Raw genomic sequence first — 15,337 nt, forward strand, 5'->3', positions numbered from 1 at the left:
TGGGTTCAAATTTCTAAGTAAATTAATTTCTTTTTTCCAGGGGCCTTTTTTTGATGTGTAAACATTAAGTAAAATTACAGGACGTTCCAGAAACTCCTATAATTTTGCTAATGAAAATAGTATTGTTATGACAAGTTTATTTTTTTTGATAAACAAATATTGTTTGCCATTGTTCATTACTTAAATAAGCATTATTTACAGTAGCAAGAGATTGGTGTCCTTAGATTGTGTTATATCCATAAAGTGAAATATTATATAGATATTTAAAAATTACAAAGCTCTTCATATAATGATGTGGCGTGATCTCCAGAATATGTTTTTAAGTCCAAAAAACAGGAATTCCCTGATGGACCAGTGATGACGACTCCATGCTTTCACTGCTGAGAGGCTGAGTTCCACCCCTGGTCAGGGAACTAAGATACAACATGCCGCACATTACAACCAGGAAAAAAGAGGTCCAAAAAGCAAGTGAAAACAGTGTACATATGCTGCTGCCGCTGTTAAGTCACCACCCGTGTATATATGCTACATTTATGTAAAAAACTAAAGGCTGTTGTGAAAGGGAAATATACATATTTTCATGTATATGCATCAAATATCTTATAAAGACACCCAGAAAACTAGTTGCCTAAAGGAGGGGAAAGACACACTAATTTTGAACCTTTTTTTTTTAACCTATTACCTTTAAAAAAAAAAAAGAAAGCAAATAAAAATTAAAACAAATATATATAACCACTGTTTAGAGCAATTCATGGTTTTTTGCAAATAGTGTTGACTCTCAAAATTACTTTGAAAGAATATTGATGAGAATTTTGTTTTGTTCATGTTCTATTATTGATACTGGTTAGAACTTGTTAACAGTGTGATCCTGTGACCGAGGTGCGCGTTTGCTTCATTATGGGATGGACCTTACAATTTATCATGAAAATAAAACACTCAGCTCGTTTAACCTTTGGTAACTATATATTTGGCTCTTTAGATTCTCCTACTAAATATTTAACTTAAAAATAAAGACTGGAAGGAGTATGGCATCATGTTAAGAGCCGTGAACAGGTTCAAGTTCTAGTTCTGTTACTTACTAGTTGCAGCTTTGGACAAGTGAGCCCAGTTTCCTCAACTTTTTAATGAAGTCAGTGATAGTACCTACTTCAGAGTTTCTCTGAGGATAAAATAAGGTAATTTTATTGGTTAACACTTACTGGGACTTCCCTGGTGGTTCAGGTTCTGAGACTCTGTGCTCTCAATGCACAGGGGCCTGGCTTCAATCAGGGAACTAGATGCTGCATGCCATAGCTAAAGATCCTGCATGCCACAATGAAGCTCAAATATCCTGCATGCTGTAACTAAGACCTGGTGTGACCAAATAAATAAGTAAATATTTTTTAAAAAACCAAACTTATATAGTACCGACTTTGTGCCACACATTTTTCAAAGCATTTTACATATGTGAATTCACTTGATCCTCACAGCAACCTTGTAATGTAGGTGGGTATTGTTATTAGGCCCATACTATAGATGAGAAGATGAAGACACAGAGTTAAGTAATTGTCCAAAGTACTGTTGCTAGTAAGTGGTGGAGCTGAGGTTTAAGTCCAGGCAGTCAGGTTCCAGACTCCACTGTGTTTAAGGTGGCACAGGAACATTGGGAGCCTTCAACAATAATAAAGATAATATAATAAATATTACTATACAAAAATTATATATCCGTCATAGAAAATGCAGTTAAACTAAGTCATCTTCAGTCTAACCCCTCAGAAAAGAAGAATTGGTGTTTATATACCTATTCAAAAACTTTAAGAACATAAAAATGATAACATTCTGTAATTCATATTTTGGTTGTGTGCTTAGTTTGATTCGTGACTTCCTCTTTCAATTTACAAAATGAGTTAAGACACTGTATTTCTTTCTTCAGACTTGGCATGCTTCTGGAAATAGGCTAAGGAATTGTTCTGAGTCATTCTTAGGGTTGAAAGGCAGTTTATTGGTGTAAAATGGTGTTTGGAGCATGAACTAATAAGTAATTAAAATCCCTGCCTATATACACCCTTAGGACTCTTACAAAGGAATTGCTTATTGATGTTGGGAACAAGGGGAACTCTGGCTCCATGGATTTACAAGAGAAAAAGTAAATCACTGGCCACAAATGAAAGGCTTTATTTCCCTTGCCTTTTTTCCCTTCAAAACTTTTTATGGCTATTTCTGGGTCTACTTTTGAAATAGCCAAAGGTGTAGTGTTCAGATGCAAAGGAGAATAGAAAGATATAATTGCAAGCAGATACAAAGATGTAGAAGACATGGCTCTTGTTAACTTGGATGTTGTAATAGAGTCAGCATATATTGTGAAATAGATTTTAATTGCCTTTATGGTAGTACAGAATTCTTTAAAAGTCTCTAAAGGAGCCCACAGACTCCCATAATGTCCTCAAATCCTAATCAGTATTGGCAGTAAAGGGACAGTATCCACCTTCAGGGATGAGGAGTGGTCCACTGGTTTACAGGAATCTCTCTCCAGTCATTCCTGCCACCCAGGAATTGCACTCTGACCCACATCTGGACCCATCACCCTTCATTTTATTCCCCAAAGCCTTGCCAGGACCAGGCTCTGATACTTGAACTCTGATGCTTGATTCATGTTGATATATGGCAAAACCAATACAATATTGTAAAGTAATTAACCTCCAATTAAAATAAATAAATTTATATTAAAAAATAAAACAATAAGCAGCTAATGGAAACATTACCAACTCAAAAAAATAAATAAAAGCATGGAGATTAGAGGATGGCACTAAACAGAAATAATTACCAGCTGGATAGTCTGACTCACTTGCTATAGCATTGCTGTCTGGGCCCTTGTGGGCTCTGTGTGATCTTCATGAAATTGTGGAAGAGGAAAAGGAGCTCACAGTTCTGTAGGGCTGCCTGCTTGTACAACTTCTGGCAGTGTCTACCAATATGCACCTCCTAGCATATTGGGTTTTTGAACCCAAGGCCAAAGAAGAAGATGTTTGCTCTCTCTTTAAACTAAAGCCATCTTCCAACTTGTTATTGTTTAGTTGCTCAGTCATGTCCAACTCTTTGCAAGCCCATGGACTGTAGCCCACCAGGCTCCTCTGTCCAGGGAATTCTCCAGGCAAGAATACTGGAGTGGGTTGCTGTTTCCTTCTCCAGGGGATCTTTCCAACCCAGGGACTAAACCTGCGTCTCCTGAGTTGCTGGAGGATTCTTTACCATCTGAGCCACCAGGGAAGCCCTCTTCCAACTTCTTAACTATTACCTGTTCTTTCATGACCTCTCATGACCTCAACTATTATATATCACAACTAGATAACTCTCAAGCCCACTGGAGTATTTTTGTTGCTGTTCTGTAGCCTCAAAACGACCACCACATTAAAATACAGTTCACTAAGATGAATGTTTTTACCTAAAACAGCATAGGACATAATTTGCTTAAAGACCTTAAAAATCCTGAGCAAAACTATTATTGACATTCTATTGATGACTCCTAAAATTTCAGTTTCTATTTATATATTTTCAACACCGCCAGTAATGCTTTTTAGAACCAACAAAATAGTCAAGACTGAATGAGAGACCATGGGGCATGGATGCTTGGCATCCATCCTAAAGAGCACAACCCAGGAAGGCAGCACCAGGTGTCCATTTCCATGGAGTAGTCCTCTTGGGAGTACAGAGCACATGCCTCAGTCCAGAGGTTTCTTGCCTTTTGCCTCCCTTTCCCCAGTCTGCTGCTACTCACAGCTCAGGTGCAAGGAAACAGTATTCACACTGGACAGATTAGGGAGCCACCCTGCCTTAGAAACCTCATGCATCACAAGTGCCAGTATCACCTGTGAAAGCTCTATTGGCATAGTTTTCAGGGTCCCACCAGGAACATACCTCATGAGTCACTGAACTCAGAGATGCCCAAAGCTGTAGCTTCCACCAGGTAATTGGGTGGGTTCCTCAGGTGGTGCAGTGGTAAGGAGCCCACCTGCAATGTGGGAAATGTGGGAAACGTGGGTTTGATCTCTGGGTCTGGATCCCTGGAGAAAAAAATGGCAACCAACTCCAGTATCCTTGCTTGTGAAATCCCGTGGACAGAAGAGCCTGGAAGGTATAGACCATGGGGTCAGAAAGTGTCAGACATGACTTAGCAACTGAGCACTGAGGTAATTGGGTAATTTTTACCATAAACATCGTTGCCTAATGACACAGCTGATTACATTCACTTTATCAGGTTTCCAGGACAACAGAACTAGAAACTTAATCCAAGGCCACACTTGTCTTTAGAAAAAGATGGAGATTTTGTCTGCCCTTTATCCACAACTTTTCAGAAATATCTTTACAAAGATGATTGTCTTTTTGAATTTGCCTGCATTAAATGGCTTTGGAGTAGCTTTATAATCATCTGGCCTGTATCCTTTCTCAGGTATGATAAATTCTGTTTCTCTTCGTTTTTCCTTTAATAGGTCGAATCAAATATTCTGAACAGGTGTACGATGCATGTATGGAAACATTTGACTGTCTTCCTCTTGCTGCCCTCTTAAACCAGCAGTTTCTGTGTGTACATGGAGGAATGTCACCTGAAATTACTTGTTTAGATGACATTCGGAAAGTAAGTAAGCATTCATTAGTCTCGTGGAGTAAATGCTTTTAATTTCGCTTTTTATTGCAGTTAACTAATATGTCTTTATTGCTGAAAAAAATTAAATATGGATAACTAAAAGTAAGAAAAACAAATCACCAGTGATCTTTTATTGGGCAGTAGCTTCTATAAACATCTTTCCTGTATCTCTTCCAGTAAATGTCTAACTTTTAACAAAACCTGGCTTTTACAAACTAGAAACATAACATATTTTGAATATAGTCCTGAAACTTTAAATTATGTTGCAATAAGGACAGGAGATAAGATGGTTGAATGGCATCACAGACTCGATGGATGTGAGTTTGCAGTCCATGCGATCACAAAGAGTCAGACATGACTGAGTGACTGAACTGAAGGAAGGAAGAAAACCAGGGTTCTAGTCCCTGTTCTGCCATTAATTATGTGATAGTGAAGTGAAAGTGTTAGTCACTCAATTGTGTCTGACTGTGGTCCAATGGACTGTAGCTCGACAGGTTTCTCTGTTCATGGAATTCTCCAGGCAAGAATACTGGAGTGGGTTGCCATTCCCTACTCCAGGGGATCTTCCTGACCCAGGGATTGAACCCATTTTACCTACATCACAGGCAGATTCTTTACCATCTGAGCTTCCAGGGAAGCCGCCATTAATTGTGTAACCCATAGCAAATCACTTAACCTCTTAGATTTTCTTGTCTGTCAAATGAGGAAGTTGAAATGGATGGGCTGAGGACTCTTCATCTGTGAAATTCATTGACTTTGACTTTTTAGATGGTAGAGTTTAATTGCTACACTTGCCTTAGTTGGTAATCGTGATTTTCAGGACTGTGTATCTTCATGATTGAAAAAAGGCCGTCAGTCTTTTTTCAATTATATTGTTCTGCATCATCATCTTCTCTCCTCTGCCTTTGCATTCTCTTGTTTAGTTGCTAAGTCATGTCTGACTCTTTGCAGACCTGTGGACTGTAGCCCGATAGGCTCCTCTGTCCATGGGATTTGCCAGTCAAGAATACTGGAGTGAGTTGCCATTTCCTCCTCCAGGGAATCTTCACTACCCAGGAGCAAACCTGCATCTCCTGCATTGGCAGGAAGATTCTTTATCGCTAAACCACAGGGAAGCCCCACAACGGAATATTATGAATAGCTAAATACCAACAAATAGGGCAACCTAAAAGAAACAGACAAATTTTTAAAATCATACAGACTTCCAAGATGGAACCATGAAGAGAGAGATTCTCTTACCTCTCTCACATACAGAGAGAGGAAAGGTATTCTCTTTCCTCTTTTTACGGAAACTAAAAAATTTTCTGTTTGGAAAACTCTTTTCTCTGACTTAAAGTTACTATTCTCAGGGTAAGACGGTAGTAACAATGCACAGCCTTTTCTGCTGCCTTGTTATTAAATAAACAGCTGGTAAAGAATCCTCCTGCAATGCAGGAGACTCCGGTTCAATTCCTTGGTCAGAAAGATCTGGTGGAGAAGGGATAGGGTACCCACTCCAGTATTCTTGGGCTTTCTTGATAGCTCAGCTGGTAAAGAATCTGCCTGCAATGTGGGAGACCTGGTATTCAACCCCTGGGTTGGGAAGATCCCTGGAAAAGGGAATGGCTACCCACTCTAATATTCTGGCCTGGAGCATTCCATGAACTATATATAGTCCATGGCGGTCACAAAGAGTTGGACACCCTGAGCGACTTTCACTTTCACTGTTTTACATAGTGACACTTTCACTGTTTTACATAGTGAATCTCAAATTTTACAATTCTAAATCAGTCGTGTTAATAAAAAGCGCCCTTTTCATTTCGTAGGGGTCCTTTCCTTGGCATTCAGCTCGCCTGGTCACTTGGTGCGTGTGCTTTCTTTTGTTTCTTTGTTTTCATTTGTTAACTAAAGCACCAGTGATTAGAGGCTTCAGTTAATAACTTACAGTGAAATGCCTCCACTGCAGAGAATGGAAAGGATGAAACCTTTTGCAAACCCCCCACCCCAGAACTAGCATTCTTTAAAATAAATCTCCACCGGAATGAGATAAGCAATGAACAGAGCCATTGAAAACCCTTGCTGCTCTCATGGTAACCTGGACTCACCTAGGCAATTGAAATAGTCTTTCTCATAAATAGTATGTTTCCATAGTGATGGACTTCACATTCAAATTAAATGAGCACCACTTTTAAGATGAGGACGTAAGGGGATTTATTAATTAAAATTTATTACCAAAAACTATGCATGTAAATTTATTAAATGTTCATTTTCATCCTAAAGGAAAATTCTTTACGGGTTACCACCCACTCTCCTAATACAGTCTTATGGTTGTAAGGGTCTTTTTTTGACCTGGACCAGGGCTTCCCCGGAGACTGAGCAGTAAAGAATGCATCTGCAATGCAGGAAACTAAAGAGACAAGGGTCCAGTCCCCGGGCCGGGAGATCCCAGATGGAGGGCATGGCAACCCACTCTAGTATACTTGCTGGGAAATCCCGTGGACAAAGGAACCTGGCGGGCTACAGCCCATGGGGTCATAAAGAGGCGGACATGACAGAAGCAGCTGAACATGCACATACAATTTCCAAAAGCTCTTTTGCTTTCATGATTTCTCTTCTTTTGGCTTTTGCGTGTCTTCTAGTTAGACAGGTTTAAAGAACCTCCAGCCTTTGGGCCAGTGTGTGACCTGCTTTGGTCTGATCCCTCCGAGGATTATGGCAATGAAAAGACCTTGGAACACTATACCCACAACACTGTCCGAGGGTGCTCTTATTTTTACAGGTAAGCTAATCCTCAGTTAAGATTAGATGGGGAAATAATGGAAACAGTGAGAGACTTTATTTTCTTGGGCTCCAAAATCACTGCAGATGGTGACTGCAGCCATGAAATTAATAGACGCTTGCTCCTTGGAAGAAAAGCTATGACCAACCTAGACAGCATATTAAAAAGCAGAGATATTACTTTCCTAACAAAGGCCCATGTAGTCAAAGCTATGATTTTTCCAGTAGTCATGTATGGATGTGAGAGTTGGACTATAAAGAAAGCTGAGAGCTAAAGAATTGATGCTTTTGAATTATGGTGTTGGAGAAGACTCTTGAGAATCCCTTGGACTGCAAGGAGATCAAACCAGTCAATTCTAAAGGAAATCAGTCCTAAATATTCATTGGAAGGACTGATGCTGAAGCTGAAGCTCCAATACTTTGGCCACCTAATTCAAAGAACTGACTTATTGGAAAAGCCTCTGATGCTGGGAAAGATTGAAGGTGGGAGAAGGGGACAACAGAGGATGAGATGGTTGAATGTTATCACTGACTTGATGGACAAGAGTTTGAGCAGGCTCTGGGAGTCGGTGATGGACAGGGAAGCTTGGGGTGCTGCAGTCCATGGGGTCACAAAGAGTTGCACAAGACTGAGCGACTGAACTGAACTGAATCCTCAGAAAATTAGAAGAGGAAGTTGTAATATACTTTATCAAAGTATTTTAAATTGCATATTTGGTATCTTGCATCTGTGTCATTCAGGGACGTCTACTCAATTTTTTGATTAATAAAAGGAAGAAACCGCTTTTCTTCCTTTGCTTGTTTTGTTTTTTATACTTTATTAGGTGTTATGCCCTAATAGGTGTAATATACCAAACGCAATTGAACACAACATCGTGTAGTGCTTAAGTGTTATTGTCTGACTCTAGGTGATCTAGATTATCTGTTCCCAAACATCCTCTGTTGACTTCTTGAAAAATAAAGATTTCTTGGCTCTTCTTTCAGAGATTCTGGTTCAGTAAGCCTGAGACAAGGGAATCCTGTTATTTTTTTAAAAGCTCTCTAGCTTTTGGAACTGCTGGTATTGGCAAAGATATAAAAAGAACAGGACATTGTGAACTAAGCCCAGGACATTTCCTGGAAGTTGATTGTGGTCTTAAATCTCCTATGTGAGCTTTCATTGTACTTTGCCACTCCAAAGTAGGGAGGTTCAGGGAAGTTTGAAGCCTACTTTTTTTTTTTAATTCCAATAAGTAATATCTGTATTTAGTACCCTGAAAATCTGTGATAATTGCTGAAGATAATGCATTCATTAAATGAAATCTACACACAAAAAGAAACCTCAGTTTTGCCATAGTTTTAACATTCTTCTAAGTAACTTTTTCATTCTATTCTGCCAACTTTAGCAGTGACTAATATGATAGAATCATTTAAATTTTACTTCTCTGTACATTGCTTAAAATAAAGAACATAAAGCTTTTTATCTTTAGGAGAATATAAATTGGTATAGTTTCTATGACAGTCAGCTTGACAATATCTCTCAATTATAAATGGCCTTGGCCTTTATTCCAGAATTTCTACTTCTAAAATGTAATCCTGTGGCTATTATCATTCATGATCTTCGATCCTCATTATTCACGAATTCTATTTTGCAAATCTGCCTGCTTGTTTTTATTTGTAACCCCAGAGTCAGTACTCTCAGCAATTCCAGTCACTCACAGACATTCATGTGTACAGAGCAATGGAAAATTTGGGTCACCCGTTGCACGTTCCCGCTGAGGTTGAAGGCACAGTTGCTCTGCCTTCTTATTTCAGCTCTCACAGTGTAAGCAAGTATTTTTTCTGTGCTCTATTTAGTGAAACATTTCCCACATTTTTGTTGGTGTTTTGCTGTTTAAAATCACCCCAAGCATAGTACTGAAGTGCTGTCTAGTGTTCTTATGTGCCAGAATGCTGTGGTGTGTTAGATAAGTTTCATTCAGGAATAAGTATGGCTCTGTTGGTCATAAGTCCCATGTTAATGAATCCACACTATATCTCAAATCAGGTGTCTTTGCACAGAAACACATACAAAACAAGGTTATGTGTTGATTCGTTTATGAAAATGTTGTGACCAGAGGCTTACTGGACCCTAACCATGCATTTCCCCTAGGAGTTCAGTGTTCTGACATTCAGTTTTGCAGCAACTTTATATAGAACATAGCTACTGCAAGTACTGGGAATCCACTGTACTTGAAAATGTGTAAAATGCATGTACAAGGTTTTTGCTTCCTGCATTGTTTATGCTGAAGGATTTTAAACAACCTAAACATTCAATAGAAGACTAGTTAAATAAATGGTTGTACATCCTGACAAAGGAATATACCAGGCGATGCAATTAGAATATTTTTTAAAAATGAAAAAAAGAAAACAAATCCTTTATATGCTGATTGGAATAATCACTAATATAAAGTGAAGAAAAAAAAAAGACCTACGAAAAAGCTATGTGTACCATCTGATAACATTTCTTAAAGGGGGCTATGCATGTGTGTGTGTATAATTGCTTGAAACTGAGTAAAGTATCTCTGAAGGGCTCTCAAAGAAATCACGGACATTGGATGATTCCAGAGTAACTGGAAGATAGAGATAGGCTGGAGAGAGACGTTTCACTGTAGAACTTTTTGTATCTTTCCATTTTATACCACATGAATAAATGTGCAACCTGTTTTAAAACTTATTGAACATAATAAGAAACAAAGACTAAACCTAAATTAAATAATTAACACTTGGATAACTCTGGGATAATTTTGTATCCTCTAGTCCTCCTATTGGGTATTTGCCATTCAGAAAGCACCTATGCAGTTGTTGGTACCTACCACACACACACACGTGTATGCACACACACACTGCTTTGGTATTAACACTTTTTTAATATCAAGATACTAAGAAAAGTTTTGATATTGTGTTATTATTATGAGTTTTATGGGTTAAAGAAAAAAATTAGAAGGTAGGGGAGCTCTCCTTCTGTCCCAGGGTTGTCCGTTATGTACGTCCTTGATCTGGAATGAGGTGTATCAGTGACATGGGAAAACAAGAGTGATGATTGCTAAGCTATTAATAAAAGTTCAGTGGTAATGAAAACCTGTAAATTTAAAACAGATTCATTTCATCTTAATTTTTCCCCTGCCACCTATTAAAAGACAAGTGTCTTCATTCTGAATTTATGTTTTCTAATTTTCTTTTACAGTTACCCTGCAGTTTGTGAATTTCTGCAGAACAATAATTTGCTCTCAATAATCAGAGCCCATGAAGCCCAAGATGCCGGGTAAGTTATATCAAAACGGTACCAGGATTTCCCTGGTAGTCCAGGGGCTAAGACTCCATGCTTCCACTGCAGGGGCTGTGGGTTCTACCTCTGGTTGGGGAAGTAACATCCTGCTGACTGTGTGGCACGGCCTACAACAACAGCAATAATAAGCAAGACAAAACTCTGAACCCAGCAGCACTGCAGAGTTTCTTCTTTTAATATCAAGACAGACGGGCTGCCATTTCTCTTCTAGGTATCGAATGTACAGGAAGAGCCAAATGACGGGCTTTCCATCGCTCATTACAATTTTCTCTGCACCCAATTACCTAGATGTCTATAACAATAAAGGTAAAGGAGACCAGCGATACTTGAGTTTGAATTTGTGAGTAAATGTGAGCTCTAGTTTAATCATATGTTATGTGCATAGGTAATTTTTGGAATATATTTATAAATTTTAAATAAGGAAAAAAAGAAGTCTTAATTGAAACAAAGGCCAAGAAACTTAGAATTTAGGCTTCTGTTTAGTTTTCATCTCCTAAGGATTTGGGGACTCTGTGATTATAAGTAATGATTACAGTAGGTTTGACTGTACCATTGAATCAAAATATAAGAAGAAATACATTACTTCAGGTTGAGGTTAAAACAGCATAAATTATTGGTTTTGGTGAATCTAATTTATTTATAACAGTCTCTCAATAAAATGTCACTATTTAGTGTTTTAATGTCTATTATTAAACTGTTTTTGCTCTTGAAAAATGATACAGTTAGAATGAATACTATACCAAAAAGTCAGAAAAATCTTTGTTTAGTCCAAGCCCTGCTCAAAACTAATAGTGTGACTTTAGGAAGTCGCATAGCTTTCTTAACTTCAGTTTCCCATTAAAAAAAAAAGATTTGGATATACACTTGCCTTTTGATCCAGAAATTCTACTTTTAAGGCTTTCTTGTAGTCTTAGTCATTTTTTTTTTAATTTAACTTTTATGTTCCCTAGTTGATAAGTTTGTATCAGGACGATCTTCTACCTAAAAGCCTCTTCTGTAACATGCCTCTGTAACTGTTTTGTTGTTGATAAAGTATGACTATAAAATAATAGAACTTTTAAACAAACATGCCAGAACAAATATATCCAAGTGAGTATTGTCCCTTCAAAGTAGTTACCTTGGGAGCTTATACCCTTATTCCAACAATGCTGCCATTGTTCAAAACATTTTCGGAACTCCTCTTTTGGCATTGCCTTCAGAGTCTGCGACACATTCTTTTGATTATCCTCAGTGATGGGAAATCATCGTCCTTTGAGGGTGGATTTGATTTTTGGAACAGCCAAAAGTCATTCGGAGTCAAGACTGAGGACTAAGGTGAGTGATCAAGCTAGACGATACCATTTGGGGTCAGGAACAAGGTATGATTATAAGGTAATGAGACTGGTTTTCCTTGTGTTGCTTATAAAATGGCTCTGGAGGTAATTCCAAAAGAAGAGTTCCAAAAACATTTTGAGTAATGGCAGCATCTTTGGATTAAACATATGGTAAGGCAGCAGGGTACATTGATAAGAACACTGAGAGCTAGGAGGCAAAAATCCTCGTCTAGTCCTGCTTCACTTTTAAATTCACAATTAACAAGTTACTTAACTTCTCTGAGCCTCAGTTGATCTTAAATAACTGTCACATAGGCTTGTTGAAGATAAGTTGGAGTAATCAAAATGAATATTAAAAGCATTGGTCAGACTATAAATCGCTACACTGCTATAACATCCTACTGTTATTGTGCCTGGTGTGATTACATCAAAGGACCACACTCATCTGATATATAAGGTCTGGTGTGTTTGTCGTTGATGGTTTCTTAAGTCTCATTACTTAATAGTCATATCTTGTATATGCAGTTGGGGAGAGAAGTGTAAAAGAGGTCCATGATATACTTATTTCCTCTATTTCAAAGTCAACTGTGAAATGGCACATCTCATTTCAATCTGATTTGGATCAGTTATCTCTGGATGTCCTTAGTGACATGCTGTCCATTTTTAAAAGGCATTTCTTTGACTTAAATTCTCTTCCAGTCTTACATTTTGGCTTTCCTTCTCATCATTCTTTTCTGAGTCTTGGCTATCCTTCAGTACTCGCTTCTCTCTAAATCCATTCTTTCTTATTTCCCTTTTCCTAATAGAAACTTAGTTTTTGTTTTTGTTTCCTCCCTTACGAATGGTATGTGCCTCTCATGCTGTTAGACTTCCTCAAGGACAGTCTGTCCCTCACCCTCGTATCTGTGATGAGACTTTCCCTTCTCACTGCCTTGATTAACCTTGCTATTAAAGTGTCTATTGATTGGCCAGTGGATTTATCAGTGTGCTAAGCTAAAACATGTCATCTAAATCAGCAATCACTTTACTAGCTTAACTAACTGCCAGCTTTTTCTTTGCCTCATTCTAATCTGGTCTTGTTTTGATCATTCCATTAGTAAACTATTTTAGAGTCCAGTTGAATCTGAGTTTTTTTGTCGGCCTTGACTTAATTGGTAACATCCTTTACCTTGCAACTATCTTGTTTTCCTTGGTCATTTCTTAACCTTTTAGGGGGCTTGGGAAGGAAGAAAATGTGGCATTTAAAATACTCTCTAGTGATGCTTAATTATTCCTCTTGAAGAAGATGACTCTGTCCCCCTTTTCCTCCTTCTTTTTCTGTTGCTTTTCTCTCTTGCATATTCTTTAGACTTATTGGTACAAACAGACATTTTTTTATCAATAGTTCTACTGGTTATGTGAAAGACCTTTAAGTCATGATTTTTAAAGATCTCTATTTCTATTTTTGTGTCCACCTTCCATCTCTTTTTCTTGTGTAGATTGAGGGAATTGTTGAATATTTATATACTCATCTAACTTAAATAAAATACATATACATGAAAATAATGGGACATGTACATTGTACCAGTATTAGAAGCGTCTTAAAAGCTGAAAATCCTGTTTTCATATATTTATTTAATAGTCTATGGTAAACGTTTTAAATATTCAGTGACTTAAAAATTTGAGAATACTAGGCTATCTGTAATAACCAAAGAGACAAGAATCAGGAGATGGATTATACCTGATATTTCTAGAGAACTATTGTACCCTGTTCTATTTATGATCATACTAAGAATAATTTAAGAGAATAAAGCAAACCACATTGCATTGCTGGTGATGCAAACTAAGGGATTGGATTTTTAAAAAATTTTAAGTATAAAGAAAATCAGTTTGGTACCAAAGTATGTGTGTGTGCAATATATGTATATGAACCAGTTAATATTAAACATTAAAAGCGTGAGCAATATACTGACTATGTATAGGAGAGATGGGCAGTTTTTTATTCACATACTGTATGGAGAAGTGATTTAATCTACTTTGAACCTTGTTAAATTGCTCCAAGTTTACCATCTATCTGTATTCCCTACTATGAATTAATAACTGCTGTTATAAACTCCTAGAGAGTTTATAAAATCTTTGGCCCTGGCTAATGACTAGGAAAACAGGCTGTGTTCACTTAATGAGAAATGTTTGCCCTCAAAGGAAAGTTGTAATTGTAACCATTTGGCCTATAAAGGGAAATCATGATGAAATTTTTCTCATGTGGAATCTGAGATTTCTATAGATAGTTACCATGCAAGACCTTTGAAGTATCCGAGCTTAAGTTTCTTTTGTACTTTTATTATATGAGCTCTTCAGGTAACTTTGTTCCTTGGGATAATTCTTAAAAGAATGAACTGTACAACATGCTGTGAGATTTTCCATGTGTCCTAAATTTATAAATGGAAAGTCAGTTCCTGAAATCTGGGTAGTAGGTACACAGCTGTATCCAGTATACCAGTTACCATGTCCTGTTCCTCTGTGCCAGATATTTTTCTTTTTCTTTTTTAGCTGCTGTGTTAAAATATGAAAACAACGTCATGAATATCAGGCAGTTTAACTGTTCTCCACACCCCTACTGGCTTCCAAACTTTATGGATGTTTTCACGTGGTCTTTGCCTTTTGTCGGGGAGAAAGGTAAGAGAACTGACAGATCAGCTATCCTAACTAGTAACACCCTCCTACTTGCATGCATTCCCTGATGGTTCAGAAGTGCTTTTCTTAAAGTTATCACACGTGTTTTTTGTTTTCATTGTTCTCTACAAAGACTTTTAAGTGGCGCTTAATTGGATTTTAAATTATAATTCTAGTTGATTATGATTTTCTTATTCTAAGTATCAGTTTAAACTAGCTGGCCTTGTATGATCAAGATGTTAGAATAACGTAAGGAACAGTAAAATAACCTTTCCTTCAGTGATAAAGAGATTTAAATGGGAAGATTTATCCTTAGAATTCTATTTGTGCATCTATACAAATAAGCTTCCCAGGTGGCACAGTGGTTAAGCATCCTCCTGCCAATGCAGGAGATGCAGGTTCGATCCCTGGGTCAGGAAGATCCCTGGAGAAGGAAATGGCAACCCGCTCCAGTATTCCTACCTGGAAAATTCCGTGGGCAGAGGCATTTGGAGGGCTACAGTCCATGGGGTCACAAAGAGTCGGACAAGAGTGACTGAGCACGAGCAAATGAGCTATGCAAATCTGTCAGCCTGCTGTACATAGGCCTGGCGGCTTCCTTTCTTTGTAAATGGGAGGAAATCTTCTCCTGTGTGTATCAGTGTAGAAAAGGTTCTGGCAGCAGTCTGAAATGAAATCAAGTTGTTA

At 37.8% G+C, this 15,337-nt stretch overlaps 1 protein-coding gene across 2 annotated transcripts in view; it reads left to right on the forward strand.

Moving 5' to 3' along the window:
- The window catches only part of PPP3CC (protein phosphatase 3 catalytic subunit gamma), an 81,300-nt gene that overhangs the window by 44,420 nt on the left and 21,543 nt on the right, over window positions 1-15,337 (forward strand). For both annotated transcript variants that reach the window (XM_068973849.1, XM_068973848.1), the window contains exons 5-9: window positions 4,467-4,612; window positions 7,240-7,379; window positions 10,584-10,661; window positions 10,897-10,991; window positions 14,528-14,653. In XM_068973849.1, coding sequence (XP_068829950.1) covers window positions 4,467-4,612; window positions 7,240-7,379; window positions 10,584-10,661; window positions 10,897-10,991; window positions 14,528-14,653 — 585 coding nt within the window. The remainder of the gene's footprint in view (window positions 1-4,466; window positions 4,613-7,239; window positions 7,380-10,583; window positions 10,662-10,896; window positions 10,992-14,527; window positions 14,654-15,337) is intronic.

Source organism: Capricornis sumatraensis, chromosome 6 (genome assembly GCF_032405125.1).
Source record: "Capricornis sumatraensis isolate serow.1 chromosome 6, serow.2, whole genome shotgun sequence".
NCBI lineage: Eukaryota > Metazoa > Chordata > Mammalia > Artiodactyla > Bovidae > Capricornis > Capricornis sumatraensis.